At 38.7% G+C, this 17445-nt stretch overlaps 1 protein-coding gene across 2 annotated transcripts; it reads left to right on the top strand.

Annotated features, from left to right (window-relative positions):
- The first annotated feature begins 5604 nt into the window (after positions 1-5604).
- LOC122279785 (serine/threonine-protein kinase STY13-like) lies at positions 5605-9354 on the top strand. Of its 2 annotated transcripts, none has more exons than XM_043090614.1 (6): positions 5605-5960; positions 6307-6428; positions 7459-7652; positions 8033-8204; positions 8536-8667; positions 8799-9354. In XM_043090614.1, the coding sequence occupies exons 1-6, from the start codon at positions 5759-5761 to the stop codon at positions 8979-8981; spliced, it is 1005 nt and encodes a 334-aa protein (XP_042946548.1). In that variant the 5' UTR covers positions 5605-5758; the 3' UTR covers positions 8982-9354. The 2 variants fall into 2 exon arrangements, with proteins under 2 accessions (XP_042946548.1, XP_042946547.1); XM_043090613.1 differs by having other exon boundaries at positions 5606-6011.
- Positions 9355-17445: the final 8091 nt, after the last annotated feature.

Raw genomic sequence — 17445 nt, 5'->3', positions numbered from 1 at the left:
ATTATGTTATTTTGCAATAGGTGCAATAGGCTTTTTCTTTCTTAAGGTTGGTTCTGGATTGAGGTGGGTATTTGGTAGTGTGTGTGTTAAAGGTTTTTTAATGCAAAAAGCCATAGAGTCAAGAGATGGGGTATTAGAAATGAGTTGATGGTGGCGTTCTTGTTGTTGGAAGAGGAAAAAAAAACTTTAGTTATGGAAAGTAATGGATCTAAAAGCATGATTTGATCTCGAACAGGGGAATAAGTGTCATGTAGGCCCATTATAAATTGAAAGACACAATCACGCTGTTAAAGATCTAAGAGAGTCCTGTGACGCCCCCAAATTCTCACGCCCGGACGCGGGGAATTCGAGACTTCCGGATGGTGACAACCCGGGTCATCACCCTAACGACGGGTGCCAAGTGTGTGCAAAGGCACCATATGTGCACGAAGAAACACGCAGCGGATAACGAAAGTCATATAACTAAGTACCAGAATTTTTCTTAACGTAATACAAGCTGTTTAAAACATACATAAATAAAATATAACAAAACACTAACATAGTTTTAAAACCAAATATAAAGCATAACATCAGCAACCCGGCAGAGCCGCATCTTCGGGCTCAGCCTCCTCCTCCTCATCCTCAAAACCTGCACCAAAAGCTACGGAACCAAAAATGGTACCGCAGGTAAGTAAAACCCAAATACCACCAGATAAAAACACATAGAACTCAAACAAAATGCATGAAACATGCCCAATGCACAAAACCCAAAAAACATAATTTTCCACACACGCCAAAAATCTCATTTGACCCAAAAACACATCTTTTCCAAAAACCACGCCAAAAGTCACATTTGGCCTCTATAAGCGTCTCAAACCAAAATCCATTTTATCCGTATGTGCCATGACCTCCCCTAGGGGCCATCCGCACACCCTGGCTACAGTGCCACACCGCAGAGTACCACCACGCATGCAACACCTAACGAGCGATGCCCAGTTCCACGCCCCGCGTGTTCATAGCCAAGCATCCTCTAGCCCTCGCCAGCGAAAGGCCACGGAGTCGGTGCGTAGAGCGATGCCTGGTTTCGCGCCCGGCGCGTTCGTAGCCAAGCAACCCCTAGCCAGCGACAACCCAGGGGACATCACTCAGTTTATTCCGCTCCCGAGTGACCAGAGGAGCTCCACCGAGATAATACCTCATCCCGGCTTGGGGTCGTGATACACACGCACCCGAAAGTCCACTTACGCCAATAAACAGGCTTTTCTCAATTAAACAAAAACACACGTGCATGCACCATATAAATGCCATATCAATGCACAAAAATAACCAACCAACATATATCAATAAAATAAGCAACTCCGTCCTCCATCCATCCGACCCCCGAACTCCTCGGACTCAGTCCGGAATCAACCAACCAGCAGATAAAATAATTGAAAGAGCAATATATATTTAAATCTGAAAATAGGGTTTGAAAAATACTTACAGCGCTATACGATAATTTTAGAAAATACTCGATGTTGCAAACAACGGAGAAAAAGCAACGTTACAGTGAAAATTCACTGTGGCCGTGGGTTGTAAAATACCCACTTTTGAACGGGAACAAACCAGGGCTCGGGATTGATAGGGAATGGTCTAGGGATGATTATGAAGCTATTGGAAGTGGTGGTTGGCCGTGGGTGGCGGTAGAAACGGCGGAGAGAGGCCGGATTTCTCAAAAAGGAAAGCTAGCTCGTGGGAGCTGTTCCAGTGACCATTGGAGGCCGAAAATAGGTGGGTTAGGACGGCAAGGGACCGGTGATGAAGTGGTGAAGAAATGGTGGCTGGAGGTGGAGCGACGGCGGCGGATCGGAGCAAAACCCGTGGAGGCTTTAAGGGAGTTTTCCTGCCAAACGGCCGGCCGGATGGGGCTAAGAATTGGTGGGGAGGTGCGCCGGAGGGAGGGGCTTCGAATGGTATGGGCGGTGTGCCGCACGGCAGCCCGCGGCGGTGGTTCTGGGCGGAGAGAGAAAACGGACGGAAAATGGGTAGAGAGAGAGTCGCGTTCGACGCGGGAGGAAGGAGAAGAAGAAGAAAAAGAAAAAGAAAAAGAAAGAAGAAGAAAAAAGAAAAAAGAGAAAAAATGAAAAAGGAAAAAGGAAAAAAAAGAGATGTAGGAAAAAGATGAGGTCTAATCCTCATTCCGGGAAAACAAAACTAAACCGCCGAAACAAGATTAAAAACCGTAAACGACTAAAAGAAATAAAACACAACATTAATTAAATAAAAAACCAATTTTAAAATGCAAAAAATTAAAATAAATAAACTAATATTAATTAAAATAAAAACAACCATTTCAGCGAAAATACAAGCGAAAGCGGGTCATCACAATTTTCATGGTTCCACAATTATAAACTGGAATAGGATCATAAATTGATAGTTCATCCCAAAAGTGTTTTTAGCTTGCTATAATAAACACTTACAATGTTGTGTTCTTGGAAAAGGCTAGCTAATAGGGGTGTAAAAAAAAAATTGATAAACCAATAAATCGAACCGGACCGGATCAAACTAGTGGGATTAGTCCGGTCCCGAGTTTAGTTCGATCCGGTATCGGTTTTATTTTTCTTAAAACCGGTCAAAATAGCTCCTGTTCTGATTTTTCTTTTTCTAAAACAAGACCGGTTTATATATATATTTTAATTTTTTATATTGTATATAATATTTATATATAATATATAACTATATATAAATTAGTTTTGTATTATATGATAAATTACTAACTAATATAATATTAAATTTTAAAATCTTATATCATTTTGTTTATTGTATTAATAATTATATTAATATTATATAGTACATATTAATAGTTATACTAATATTATATCACTATATATTATAATATACTATAATATATGATTATATTATATTTTATAATATATCATTATAGCCTATAATATAATTATAATATATATTATAATATGCTACAATATATTATCACTATAGTATTATATACTATAATATACTATATTAAAACAAGTAAAACCAGAACGAAAATCGATAAAACCGAAGTACCGATTTAGGAGTGTAACTAGTACATAATCGGTTTTGAAAAATACAAAATCAATGTATACCGGTTTGGTCCTAAATTTATCTAAAACCGAACTAAATTGGACCCGTTACATCCCTACTAGCTAAGACTTTCTTGAGCTGGTAAATGCGAGATTCATTTTGTTGGGAAAAGCGATCCTGAAATCAGGCCAAATGTTACGGAAATCATCAACAAATACAACACTAGATTTGATGGAGGGACTGAGAGAGTTTTGGAGTCCTGAAACCACCGTATCATTGTAGCGTTCCCAGAGGTCAAGAAGAGAATCTGTTAGGTCAATGGGTTGAGTGAGAGTGCCAGTGATGAAACCCAATTTGTTCATAGCTCGAAGGCTCATCTCATGGCACGTGAGCAAGTGGCATAATTATCAAAGGTGAGCAAATCAATGACCGAAATCACGATAGGGTTGTCGCCGTTATCCAAGCAAAAGGGATTATTGGGATCATTAAGATTCAAGTATCAGGTCATATTTGTGGCACAGAGGGTGTTTGAATCAATGTTTGCATGAACTGAGGGATTATTGGAGTGGGTTGAGGAAGAATCGTCAAAACCTTCAAGTGGATCATCCATGAATGGTTGCTCTCAGGCTCTTGATACTATGTAAGATTCTAGAAAAGAAGAAAAGAGTGCAGAGAGCATGATGTACGAAGGACGGAAAAATTATACTGTGTATTGCTTAGATAATGAAAAGCACGATATACAGTGACCCTCATATATACGCTTTGCCTAACTAACTAACCGAATGCTATACCAAAATAGAAGCCAGCTAATAAAGGAAAATATCTACCAAAAAAATGAAAGGAATAATAATTAAAATACATGAAACAAAATATATGTGAAATCATCCTTTTTCAGATTTTAGACTTCCAGCTAAACGAATTGCAGCTGCTGTAGGAGGGTGATGCCTTGCAGCTTGGTCGACATACTCAGTGTGTAATAGAAGAAGCTAATCATAAAGACTCATAGATCCATACTAGCCAAAAGTCCAGCCAAGCAAATCCAACTATAAGATAAGAATTAAAAATCGAACTAAAAGTTTTACACAATAAAAACCCAGAACGAAAAACCCACCAAATATATCAAACTGGAAAAAAAAAAAAAAAAAAAAAAAAAAAAAGGTTGCCGAGAACAGCAAATCAGATGAAGAAAACTTACCGATCGAATCAAAAGTTTCCAGGCATCAACAATAGCTCGCTAGACGGGGAGATTCAAAGGCGTAGATCCATTGGTTTTGGTTTATTTGGGTTGAAATGCTCCAGAACTAAGATTAAAGAAAGAGCTTCAGCCAAGGAGATTTCGCAGTAGATGGACAGCGATTTCCATGAAGCAGATGAAGGCATCAAAAATTTAGAGGGAAAGAAACGGTTTTGTAGTTGGTGAGAGAATATCAAGAGGAAGAGATAGAGGGTTCCGAAAAAATAATAGAGTTTTACTACATATAAATAAATTAAGTCGAACACTAATCTACGTATCAATATTGATTCTTTCATACTTAAAATTTAAATTAGCACTGTTTTCAATAAAATCTACTTTTTGACTAATCACAATAGATTTGTGTATATATTAATACACAATTATGCTTGCAACTAGATTTTTTCAATAATAAAATATATATTTAATACATGTACAGTATCAGTCAAATATAACTTTTCATTTAGATATTAGTTTTGTTTCGTACAAACGAATTTGTATACCGATATGTGTATCAATGTTATTGTCTTCATATTCAAAATTTAAATTTATACCATTTTAATTAAAATTTAATTTTCTTACCAATCATATTGGATAGATACGCATATTGATATACTGTAGCTTAAATTAGTTACTGTAGATTAGTTTTGGCTAATTCAATGCAGCTTAGTTTGGTTCCTAATTAATAACCATTTGAAGTCTTTTATTCAGAGATGGCTATTCGAGAATGCTCTAAGATCTAGTCCAAGAGTCATAGATGATTTCATTTTTAAATATACAATATCTATACTAGTAGTGTTAAAATTAAAGTACTCATCAAAAAATTTTGAAACAATTAATATCCAAATTAAATTATCTTTAAAATAAATTTTAAAAATGAATAAAATACCAAAAATTAAAAATAATAATTATAAGCCACCAGTACCACCGCGGCGTGGCCACCATTGGTAATTTGGTAGGCGGCGGCCAATCTTATATCTAATCTCTATTTTGACTTGGGTGTTTAAGGAAAAAAAGAAAAAAGAAAAAAAAAGAAAAGAGAGAGATCTTGGATGTTGGAATATCCAGATCAGCTAATCATTCTGAATCAATCCCGTGTTTGTATGAATACGTAGTTTATACACAGACGAAAACGATTTCAAATAAAGTCACGAGGATTTAAAAAGAATGGTAAAACTTAAAAGAGCGTACGTATGTACGTAGGAGTTTCCGAAAAGTAAAGGAGTTGAAACTGAGGTGGGGCTTCTGAGGATCGATAAGCCGACGTGCATGCATGCTATTTGTACAGTTATACAAAAGCCTAGCAACCTATACGACTCCTACTTAAACTCGGACTATTCAACATTAAATTCAGTCGGCTCACGAAGGAAAACCTCTCCCATATATCGCATGTAGACCTCCTCCGATCGAGTACAACAACGTTTTACTGCAAATCTTTGCCTGCTTTTGAATCCTTAGAGAGAGAGAGAGAGCCAGCGAGAGAAACCCAAAAACTCCGTAGAGATGGGAGATGGAAGCAAGATCGTTGTGAGGACAGACATGGCAGAAATTAAGAGGCTGGACAGGCAGCTCGAGGGGCATCTAAACCGACTTTGGGCGTTGCAGAACGCGAACAATAAGGAAAAGAACGTGAGATCAGCCAACGCCAAAGAACCCTGGGAAATCGATTCCGATAAACTTATCGTAAAAGAAGTGATTGCTCGAGGTACGTTCAGCGCCGTCCATAGAGGGATCTACGGCGGCCAAGACGTTGCCGGTTAGAACCTCAATCTCCAACCTTCTTTCTTGTCTTTGATTTTCATCTTTCTTTGATTTATTGGGTGCATGGGGTTTTTTTTCTGATCTCTCTGTTTTGAAACATTAATGTTCTTGCTGATCTGCATCTGTATGCATTCTTTTGGTGAGACCATGAAGAGAAATATTCCAGCAAAGGGCAGTTATTAGTTCTTTATATATTTCCCCTTCAATTTTAAGCAAAACGAAACGACGACATCATAAGATTCAAGTTTTACTACTGACTTTGTTCGCTTTTCTTTGCGATAAACTGTCAGTTAAAGTGCTGGAGTGGAGATCAGCACAGGGAACAGAGGCTGAAATAGCTTTACTCAGAAATGCTGCTTTTAAACAAGAGGTTTCTGTTTGGCACAAGCTTGAACATCCTAATGTTGTCAAGGTACGTACGTAGTACGATATATAAATTTGCTCTCTCTCTCTCTCTCTCTCTCTCTCTCTCTCTCTCTCTCTCTCTCTCTCTCTCTCTCTCTCTCTCTCTCTCATTTTTCAAAATTCCTTCCAAAGAAAAGTATTGATATTTAGGTTTGCGATATAAGTTCTTTTATGCTAGTTTGGTTCGTTGTTAGATATATATAGTGTTACGATATACAATCTCATGCATTTTATTGAAAAAATAGAGTTTATTATTCAAAAAATAATTTTTACAAGAATATTTTAAATTTATATTTTTTCAAAGAGAGTGCACAAATTTTGCATAACCTAAAACTATAAATATTATTTTTCTTTCAGCTTTGAATTTATAGATAGAAGAGTCCATTTTGAAGAAGATTCCTTTTAGTGTAAGCTGGGTGGAAGCATTCAATATTATTCCATTTATATGACAGTATTGTAAAATATTTTGTAAAACCCAAAATTTAATATTCTTGTAAAAATCAAATTATTTAGTGTAAATAGCATATAATGAATGTGTATTCGATATCCACATCGGCTTGGAACTAGAATTCGTATTAATGTGTTGTGCACCGTGTAGTAATCAGTCCAGCATATATATTTTTCAAGATAAACAATGAAATGAAATAAAAGCAAAAAAACGGATATATATACACGCGCACACACACATATATATAAATATATATTTATATAAATATATACACTTTGTTTCTCGTTATTTTCATCATCATCAACAAATCTTTCTTGAGTAGTCGGACGTACAACTCAATATTGAATGAACAATTAATGTTGGATCATACTCTATATATAATGTTTATAAGTTCTTTGCAAAAACTGTTTTCCATGTAGAAAATTGATCACTTTAGAGTCGACTCTTACTCTAGAGTTGTAAGCACGTACTGAGAAATTACACAAGCACGCATACCTGGCCTACAGGCATATATATATGCACACACATGTCCTGGCAATATAATTCTAGTTGAATTTTAATTTGTTTTTCTTTCTTTTTTATTTCTCAGTTGATAGGAGCTACAATGGCCTGCACGAACTTCAAGACCCAAGCTGCTGAGCGAGTTGGCATGCCTAGTAGTGCTGATTGTATTATTATCGAGTATCTTCCTCGGGGAACTCTAAAATCTTACCTGATAAAGAACCGAAAAAGGAAGCTGGCTTTAAAAAAGGTCATACGACTCGCACTAGATCTTGCAAGAGGGTAGGATTCCCTTCCCCACATTTGTCTGTTTCTACGTAATTTTGTTTACGTTTCAACTTACATGCTAGCTAACACCATTTTCGTTCAGGCATTTGAAAATCCACATGAAGTACCATATCTTTAGAGTTTTACTATATATAAATATAGTTGTATATTAATTTATATATTAATACTGATTTATTCATACTTAAAATTTAAATTAATATTATTTTTAATAAAATTTACCTTTTGATCAATCACATCATATTGATGTACAGATTAGTACACAATTATACTTGCAACTATATTTTTTTTAGTTAATATTGTAGCAGCACTTGATCAGTGGCTAATTAATTAAGCTCTTAGGAATATTTAATTTGCCCTGATCTGGTTCCTTGCAGTTTGAAGTACCTTCACTCCAGGAAGATTGTCCACAGAGATGTAAAGACAGAAAACGTGCTTCTTGACAAGAATCATTCTCTGAAGTTAACAGACTTTGGAAATGCTTGTATTCAGGATTCAATTCCTGATGAGATAGGTCGTACAGGGACCCTTGGTTACATGGCTCCTGAGGTATTGTAATTTCTTTGACATTTTTCGAAAGTTACAGATCCAGTGTCTTTACTGGCATGACCAATGCTGCTTATAATATATATATTGTAGAATGTTATAAACTCTGTTGAAGCTAATTAGAACTAATTGGAGTACTCTGTAGATTAAAATGATGAGTGACTAGAGATATATTCGTTTAAAAAACATTTTGGAAACTTCTGGCCAAGTATTAATAATATCAGTACTGCTACTGCAAGTTTTCCTTCAATTTGGTTTCCCCCATAAATCCCTGTATCCAAAAATTGCGAGCTAGCTTTGAATAACCTTAGATTTGTCAATATGCATGGTGCAGGTCTTTGAAAATAAACCATATAGCAGGAAATGTGACGTGTACAGTTTCGGAATTTGCTTGTGGGAGATGTATTGCTGTGATATGCCATTCCCTAACAGATTCTCAGAATTGACTTCGCCTGCTGTCTACAAGGTATATACACTATACATACATATATATATATATATATATATATATATATATAAGTTTCTTCTTCCTAGCTGTATGTGACTAGCAATCGTGAGGGCTGAAAATTCTAATTCGATTCTTGAAATTAACTGCAGATTTTGAGGCCCGAGATACCCAGCTGCTGCCCAAGCTCTTTTGCAAAAATTATAACGCAATGCTGGGATGCAGATCCCAAAAAAAGACCAGAGATGAAAGAGGTAGTGACAATGTTGGAAGCGATCCAAACTTCAGAGGAGAGCAAAAGGCTACAAAGTTGTTTTTTCTTCTGCCACAAGTGATAGCTTTAATTATTTGGACGTTGCAAGGTCAAGCTAGGAGCATTGAAGCTTGGGGTTTAGACTGTTCATATTTACTCACCGTAGATATACATACAGACATGCATGCAGCATATGACAAAGGGAATAGAGTTGATATTGTTGTATATTCCCTAGTGTCGAGGATTCTCCGCAATCCTCCTCTGATTCTTAGTCATTACCTTAATTGTAGTAGTTGACCCATGATTGCAGAGATGCTATATTTATTTTTATGATTGTTTTCCTTTCTTATTGTATAGCTGTACATATACGTTTATCTCTATAATGGAAAACTGTCTCCACCTTTTTACAGTGTGGTGGATTTACATACATTCTCATGGTATCAAGAGCCTCTCTAGATTAGCATCCGATAACAGTTTTTTTTCTCATGGCTGAATCTCTTTCTTTCAATACCATGGTCCACATGGTAATTATCAAACTTTCATCCAGCAACTATTTGCTATGGAAGAGCCTGTTGGTTCTGTTGCTTGAATGTCAAGACTGTCTTGGTTTTGTGGATGGCTCTCTCCCCAGGCCCTCTCCTACCACGACCGATGGCTCTTCCACTCCTAACCCCAAGTTTCTTGAATGGAAACTCAAAGACGAACGCATCCTGAGTCTTCTCCTCTCTTCTCTCTTTGAAGAAGCCATGGCCGAAGCTGTTGGTATCATAAACTCTCGGGATGTTTGGGTTGCACTGGAACGTGCTTTCAGCCACGCTTCCAAAACTCGAGAGATACGTATCAAGGATAAACTTCAGTTGATGAAGAAAGGAACCAGAACTGTTGCTGAATATTCTCGAGCTTTTAAAGCTCTCTGTGATCAGCTAATGGCTATTGGACGCCCAGTCGATGACGTCAATAAATCTCACTGGTTCTTACGTGGTCTTGGCACCGAGGTCTCTGCCTTTTCTTCTGCACAAATGGCTCTCACGCCGCTGCCCTCCTTCCATGATGGTGTTCCCATAGCTGAAAGTTATGATTTATTTCAAAAATCATTTGCATCTCCTTCTATGTCTTTTGCAGCTTTTACCGCAACTCGTGGACATGCTGATGGCCATTTCCGCAACAATGGAAGTCGTTGTTCTCAAGGCCATTCAAATGGCCATAATAATTGTCAGCCCACAGGCACTGGATGTGGTCGTCGATCCTACATCCCACGATGTCAAATCTGCAAAATTGAAGGCCATACAGCTGATAAATGCCGCAACCGATATGATCAAAGTGAGCCATCCGCCTAGCTTGCTGAAGCTTTTCAAACTGGCTGTTCTCTTTTTGAAGGCTCCTCGTCCGACTAATACCTTCAAACCGGTGCTTCTGCCCACATGACGCTGGACTCAACTACCCTTGACTCCTCTGAGACTTATGCTGGTAAGGACAATGTTATTGTAGGCAATGGGACTTCTCTACCTATTACCCATACGGGTACCCTCTCTCCTTCTCCCAACATTCAATTACTTGATGTTTTAGTGGTCCCACGTCTAACCAAAAATCTTTTGTGCATCAGCAAGTTGACTTCCGATTATTCCCTCTCTGTCACCTTTACTAATTCTTGTTTTACCATTTAGAACAAAGCAATAGGAAAGGTGGTGGCAACCGGACGAGATGATGGTGGTATGAGTTATGGCATGCACATCTTGGCCATGTAAACCCCTCTATCATTTATTTATTAAATAAAAAAGGACAACTTTCTCTTACTTTTTTATTGCCTACTCAGTCTATTTGTTCTACTTGCCAACTTGCTAAGAGTCGTAGACTTCCTTTTTCCACAAGTGATAGTCGGGCCTTCTCTATTATGTCTATTTTGGGTCTTGTTCGTTGTGACATTTGGAGTCCATTTTTGGTGAAATCTAATATGGGCTTTGCTTATTATGTCTTATTATTGATGACCACTCACAGTTTACATGGTTTTATCTTATAAAATAAAAATTTGATTTTTTTACCATCTTTAATCAATTTCAAACATTTGTGAAAAATAAATATTCTTGCAAGATTAAAATTTTTTCAAAGTGATGGTGGCACCGAATTTCGTAGCACTCGCTTTCAATCTCAACTCTATTCTTTAGGCATTCACCATCAAAGGTCTTGCCCCTATACCCCTTCCCAAAATAGCCGCACGAACGCAAACATTGCCATGTGACTGAAATGGGTCTTGCCCTTCTCTTTCATTCACACGTCCCTACTCATTTTTGAGTTGACTCTTTCAGTACGGCCACCTATATCATCAACCGGCTACCTACACCTCTCCTTGGAGGTATCTCTCCCTTTAAAATTTTGCATGGTAAGGCTTCCAATTATATTAATTTTCATCCTTTTGGTTGTCGTGTCTTTCCATGTTTATGTGACTATTTGCCTCATAAATTTTCTTTCCGTACCACTCCTTGTATTTTTCTCAGATTTAGTCCCTCCTACGAAGGTTTTTGCTGCCTTGACCCGCTTACCTCTAGGATTTACATCGCTAGACATGCACAATTTGATGAGACTTATTTTCGTTACTTACATACCTCCCAAGCCCAACCCATGTCCTCTCTTGATTTTTTCATTTTTTTGAGCCTAGTATCGTTTCCTCCCCTACACCCACCCAGCCCACTATGCCCACAATGTCACTATTCGATCCATCTAATTCTCAGAATAGCACCACCACATGCCTCTTATGCCCTGATGATTTTTTAGTTTGTGCAGGTTCCAGTTGAGCCCACTCCGGCTATCTTGGTGCCTTCGGCTCAGCATCCATCCTTTGTGCAGCCTTTTGCCCCAACAGCTAGATCTAAACCTTTTGCTCCGGCCCATGATGGTTCTTTTGCCCAGCTTCGGTCACTTCCTTCTCATTCTATGATCACCAAAGCCAAAGTAGGTGTTTTTTGGCCTCGTCATCTGGCCTATCTTAGCCATCACACCTTTGGTCTTCTACATACTCTGCTCACCTCCTCTGAGCCCAAAGGTTTCAAGTCTACTACTAAGAATCCTGCTTGGCTTGTTGCTATGGATGAAGAAGTTCAGGCTCTTTGTGCCAACCATACTTGGGATCTTGTTCCATGTCCTCCTAACGCTAACATTGTAGGTTCCAAATGGGTTTTCTGAACCAAATACATGTCTGATGGCTCCATTGATTGTCTCAAAGCACGTCTTGTTGCTAAAGGATATACTCAGCTCCCTGGTCTTGATTATATAGACACATTTAGTCTTGTTGTCAAGGCCTTCATTGTTCGTGTTGTTCTCTCTATTGCTGTCACCAATGGATGGCCTCTGTGTCAAATTGATGTCAAGAATGTATTTTTCAATGGCCTTCTCAACAAACATGTCTATATGGAGCAGCCCCTGGTTATGTTGGTCCTCGCTTCCCTGCTCATGTCTGCAAACTCAAAAAGGCGTTCTATGGCTTAAAACAAGCCCCTCGTGCCTGGTTTCACTAGTTTAGCTTGTTTCTTCTGAAATTTGGTTTCTCTTGTAGTCGTGCTGACACTTCTCTATTTGTCTTCCGTCGGCAATGGAATCTTATCTATTTACTCTTCTATGTGGATGATATTATCATCATCGACAATAATTCCTCTCTCCTCAGCAGCTTTGTTCACCAGCTTCACTCTGAGTTTGCTACTAAAGATTTGGGCTCACTTAGCTACTTTCTTGGTCTTGAAGTGACTCCCACTACTGGTAGTCTCTTCCTCAGTCAGACCAATTACGCTCGCGATATTCTTATCCAGGCCCAACTCCTTGATTGCAAACCTGTTACTACCCCTATGGCCGTGGCTTAACGGCTTTCTTCTAATGGCTCCTCCGTTGCTAATATCACTCTCTATCACTTTCTTGTCGGTGCCTTGCAATATTTGACTATCACTTGGTCTGATATTACACATTCTATTAATTTAGTCAGTCAATATTTGCATGCACCCACCATCAACCATTTTCAAGTTGTCAAACATATCCTTTGTTATGTCAAAGGAACCCTTCATTTTAGCTTGACGTTTACTACCTCATCCTCCATTGGTGTTGTTGTTTACTCCGATACTGGCAGGGGGGGTTGTCTTGACATCGTTGCTCCACTTTTGGCTATTCTATTTACCTTGGTGACAATCTTGTCTCTTGAAGTGCTAAGAAGCAACCCATTGTCTCTCACTCCAGTTGTGAGTCTAAGTATTGTGCTCTTGCCCTTACTGCTATTGAGGTTCTTTGGCTAACGCATCTCCTTCGTGATCTCTATGTTTCTACTACTCATCACCCTCTTCTTCTGTGTGACAATAAGAGTGTTGTCTTCTTGAGCTCTAATCCGGTCTCTCACAAACGTTCCAAACACATTGATCTTGACTACTATTTTCTTAGGGAACTTGTGGTGGCTGGCACTATCAACACTCAACATGTCCCCTCTAATCTACAAGTTGCAGATATCTTCACCAAGAGTGTCTCTCAATGTCTCTTTGTGTTTTCACTCCAAACTTCGCGTCTGCTCTAATTGTTGGGGTCCTCGATCTAAACCCAAAACACCAAGTCCTCCACGCCAATGGTGGCCTTGTGATGACCGAGCCTTGGTTCCTCTCTTGCTTGGCTCACGTGCGAAGGTGGTCAATATGACCACTTGGGGATGGTGAGGTTAAGTGTTTAGGCTAAGATGGGTGTATGGAGTGATGGAAGATGAAGAGTGATGGTGTGGTTCAAGGGTGATGGGCGCACGACACTAGTGAGTGCTATGGTGTAGGCGCCACTTGGAAGATAGGCTTAGGGTTTGGATGATGTGTTTAGGGTTTAGAAAATGTAAGATGGGTGGCTAGGATTGAAGATGAGTGATGTGGAGGGAATGGTTAGGGCTGGCCAAAATTTGATGGAGGAGAGATTTTAGGAAGTTTCCTAAAATCTTGGAAGTCAAACTTCCTTGAATCTTGGAGATGACCTTCCTAAAATCTTGGGATATGATGGAGATATGAATGGCTAATTATGGGAGTGATTTTAGGGATCAATTAGGATTCCTAAATGATAGGAATCTTAATTGGAAAGTGGGGTGGTCGGCTAGGGTAAAATGGATGAAGCAATCAACTATGGAAAGTTGACAAACACTATGGTGGGCGATTTTGAGGGGTTGGACGGATTGAATGAGCCAACTTCAATAAGAACACCTCAAGAACAATGATGAACAAAATGAACAAAATGAAGAACATGCATGAACAATGAATAACACTCGAGTGCAAAATGAAGAACACTCAAGAACAACGAAGAACGCTCAAGAACAATAGCAAAATACTAATGAACTTGAATGAACAAACACATAAAAAGGACAATCAATACTTGATTCACGGATTGCACAAGTAATGAATAAACCTCATATATTGATAAACACAACTTGGATTCACGAATTGCACCAAGTCGCAAGAATAAGATAGATTGAATCACACTTATTCACGAATTGCAAAGTGTGATTCTCTCTTTGGGATTCATGAATTGCACCCAAAAAGCCTAAGTGCAAAGGCAACAGTTTGTGATCTCTCAAACAAGAGTCTTCCCTCTAGGAGTTTTGCCAAAAGATACTAAAGCCAATGAAGGAGGTCCTATTTATAAGAAAAACAAATTAGAAACCCCCAATATGTCCCTAGAAAATAAATAAATAAAGCAAATTAAATAAATAAAATAAATAACAAGATAATGGCCATGGACCAAGGCTAGCCGTGGCATGCACGGCCCATGGTGGGCTAGGTGGTGCACGGTGGTCAGGTTGGCCGGTGGTCAGGTGGTGCGGTCATGGCTTGCTGAGTGGTGAGCCATGGCGGTGTGCGGCATGGCTGGCTGATGGTGGGCCAGGGTGGTGCGGCATGGCTAGCTGATGGTGAGCCATGGTGGTGCACGGCATGGTGGGCATGGCTTGCTGAAGGTGAGCCATGGTGGTGCACGGCATGATGGGCATGGCTTGCTGAAGGTAAGCCATGATGGTGCACGGCATGGCCCAGGCTGGTGGTCTGGGGGCTGAGTCTGCTAGGCATGGGCTAGAGTCATGCGCTAGATGGCATGCCTGGTGGGCATGCCACTGACCTGCTCCGCAAGGCATGGGCTGGAGCCATGCGCTGGATGGCACGCCACGAGGCATGCCACTAACCTGCTCTACTAGGCACGGGCTGGAGCCGTGCACTGGATGGCGTGCCTGTGGGGGCACGCCACTGGCCTTGCTAGGTGGTGTGGGGGCACGCATGCATGCGTGCAGATGCACGCTCAAGGGCACGCACAAGCCTGCACGCATGGTCTGCGCGCGGTCAGTAGCCTCCATGCTCGCCCGCTGCATGTCATGGTTTGAGCCAAGGCATGCAAGCAGACTAGCCATATGACTGTCTTGACCCTCCATGAGTCGTGCCGAGGTGTGGTTCCGAGCAAATCTCCTGGGGGTTGTGACACTAATCCCACGCTCAGCTTGCGCCCGGAGGGGGGGGGGGGTGTTGAGGATTCTCCGCAATCCTCTTCTGATTCTTAGTCATTACCTTAATTGTAGTAATTGACCCATGATTTTAGAGATGCTGTATTTATTTTTATGATTGTTGTCCTTTCTTGTTGTATAGATGTACATGTACGTTTATATCTATAAATGGAAAACTGTCTCCACCTTTTTACAGTGTGGTGGATTTACAAACATTCTCACCTAGTAAACTCAAGTTTTGGACATGACTTGAGTACTGTTGTAACCTTTATATTGATATGGTGGAATATTTGCCTCATAGTTTTTTCCCTCTACATTGGAGGGTTTTTTCACGTAAATTTGAGTTGTTAACTCAATTCACATCCTGTTATAATTGAGCTCTATTGGAGCTTATAAAGGACTTCTACGATGAAACTCACGTGAAAAAATAAAAATTAAAAAACCATGCAAAAAAATGAAACCCATCGTAAAAATTTCCACAACTCATTTAAAAAAAATGAGACCAACGCAAAGAAACTTATTTTTATATGATGGGCTTAACTTTTTATTATTTTCAAATGAGTACTACTTCTTACTTCTTGTGATTCAATTGAAATTCTAAAGCAATATATGCCGAAATTCTAAATGGTTTTTTAAAAATTCTACATAGCCGATTTTAGTTTATGTTAATTAAATTATTTTCATATGCTATTAATTACTCAAATACATATTATTACATCCACATTTATTTTTCAATATCTTGATAATTTTATTGGATCATGAAAATTTAGATTATTTCGAAATTGCTAGAAACTGAAATTCCAAATAAGCCCTCTTTAAATCCTAATGTAAGACCCATTCAGGCCCTATCCACACTTGGTATGCACATTGCACACGCTGAACTTGCATTATCCAGCATTACTCTAGTTTTTGTCATATATAGAAATTGAACTCGAGTTTTTTTACGATTAGATTTTCTACAAATTAGTATAAGTAAATCATAAATTATATCAAACCAGAAATTGCATATCAGAAAAACAAATTTTGATTTTAAAAAGAAAAATCTGAAAATAATTGGTTTTCAGATTTTTTTATTTTATTTTTCTCTCTTTCAATGCAAAACTTAAAACCCGTCTTCATCCCCGGCCCGAAAAGATTTGTCTCCCAAAACAAGTCTTCTAATCATTAACCTTTGTTTTAGTAAAAAACACAAAAAACAAAAATTACCATATATCAATAGATCCTACCACTTTCACATATACAAAAAATATGTATAATTTAAAAGATTTTCATTCAAAACATAACTTCTAGGGACCCCGTTATGTGAAAAAGAACGCTGTATCAAAACTTCTTTAAAAGAAATATTCTTATGCAAATTAACGTTTTATTTTTAAAGATTAATGCATTTTTAATTGCATGGCACCCACGAAAGACTTCTACTGGCCTCCATCACAAACGACAACGATGACAGATCTGTTTTCGTTTGCCACGACTACCTTGACAAGTTTGTGCAACCTTTTGTTGTTGGGGGCATACCAAGCGTGACGTACGTTCCTCGTGTCGCAACCACGGGGCTCCAATTAAGCTGAACACATTATATTTTGGCTTTAGACGGCCACCTCCCCAAGCACAAGTACACATGGAAGAACCATGAAAAGTGTTCTTGTCAAAAAAATTAATCAATGCCTCCGGACAAGGTCTCCCCATGCAGGGCTTTATCATTTTGTCAAAAAATAACAAGATTGACCAAAACCAGAAAATGCAATCAAAGAATCAAAATATGACAACATTATATGACAATACTACTCTTTATCCTGCTGTTGTGGCATTTTAAGTGATTCATATGTCAGAAAACCATATGAAATTCTCTTCTTTTCATGAATCTTGGATGTAGTTCTATGAAATTATTGAATGCCAGGCATATTATCTCGTTTAAGATATTACAGCTTATAATTACACTGTAATTTAGAAATAAAACGATTAAATTTATACAGCATGGCTTATAACAAGATGTAGGTAAGTGGCAGCAGTACCCTTTCTTTATTTTGAGGGAAGATGAGTAATACTATGCATAAATCTTAAA

The sequence above is a fragment of the Carya illinoinensis genome, chromosome 10 (assembly GCF_018687715.1).
Source record: "Carya illinoinensis cultivar Pawnee chromosome 10, C.illinoinensisPawnee_v1, whole genome shotgun sequence".
NCBI classification, from domain to species: Eukaryota; Viridiplantae; Streptophyta; class Magnoliopsida; order Fagales; family Juglandaceae; genus Carya; species Carya illinoinensis.
Note: the sequence above shows the minus strand (reverse complement) of the source record. Positions and strands in the feature narration are given on the sequence as shown.

Excerpts from the sequence above, each read along its gene's own strand:
- LOC122279785 (XM_043090613.1), top strand. The coding sequence starts at position 5,759 with ATGGGAGATGGAAGCAAGATCGTTGTGAGGACAGACATGGCAGAAATT. Across the intron at positions 6,012-6,306 it reads CGGCGGCCAAGACGTTGCCG|TTAAAGTGCTGGAGTGGAGA; the intron begins GTTAGAACCTCA and ends ATAAACTGTCAG. Across the intron at positions 8,668-8,798 it reads CTTCGCCTGCTGTCTACAAG|ATTTTGAGGCCCGAGATACC; the intron begins GTATATACACTA and ends AATTAACTGCAG.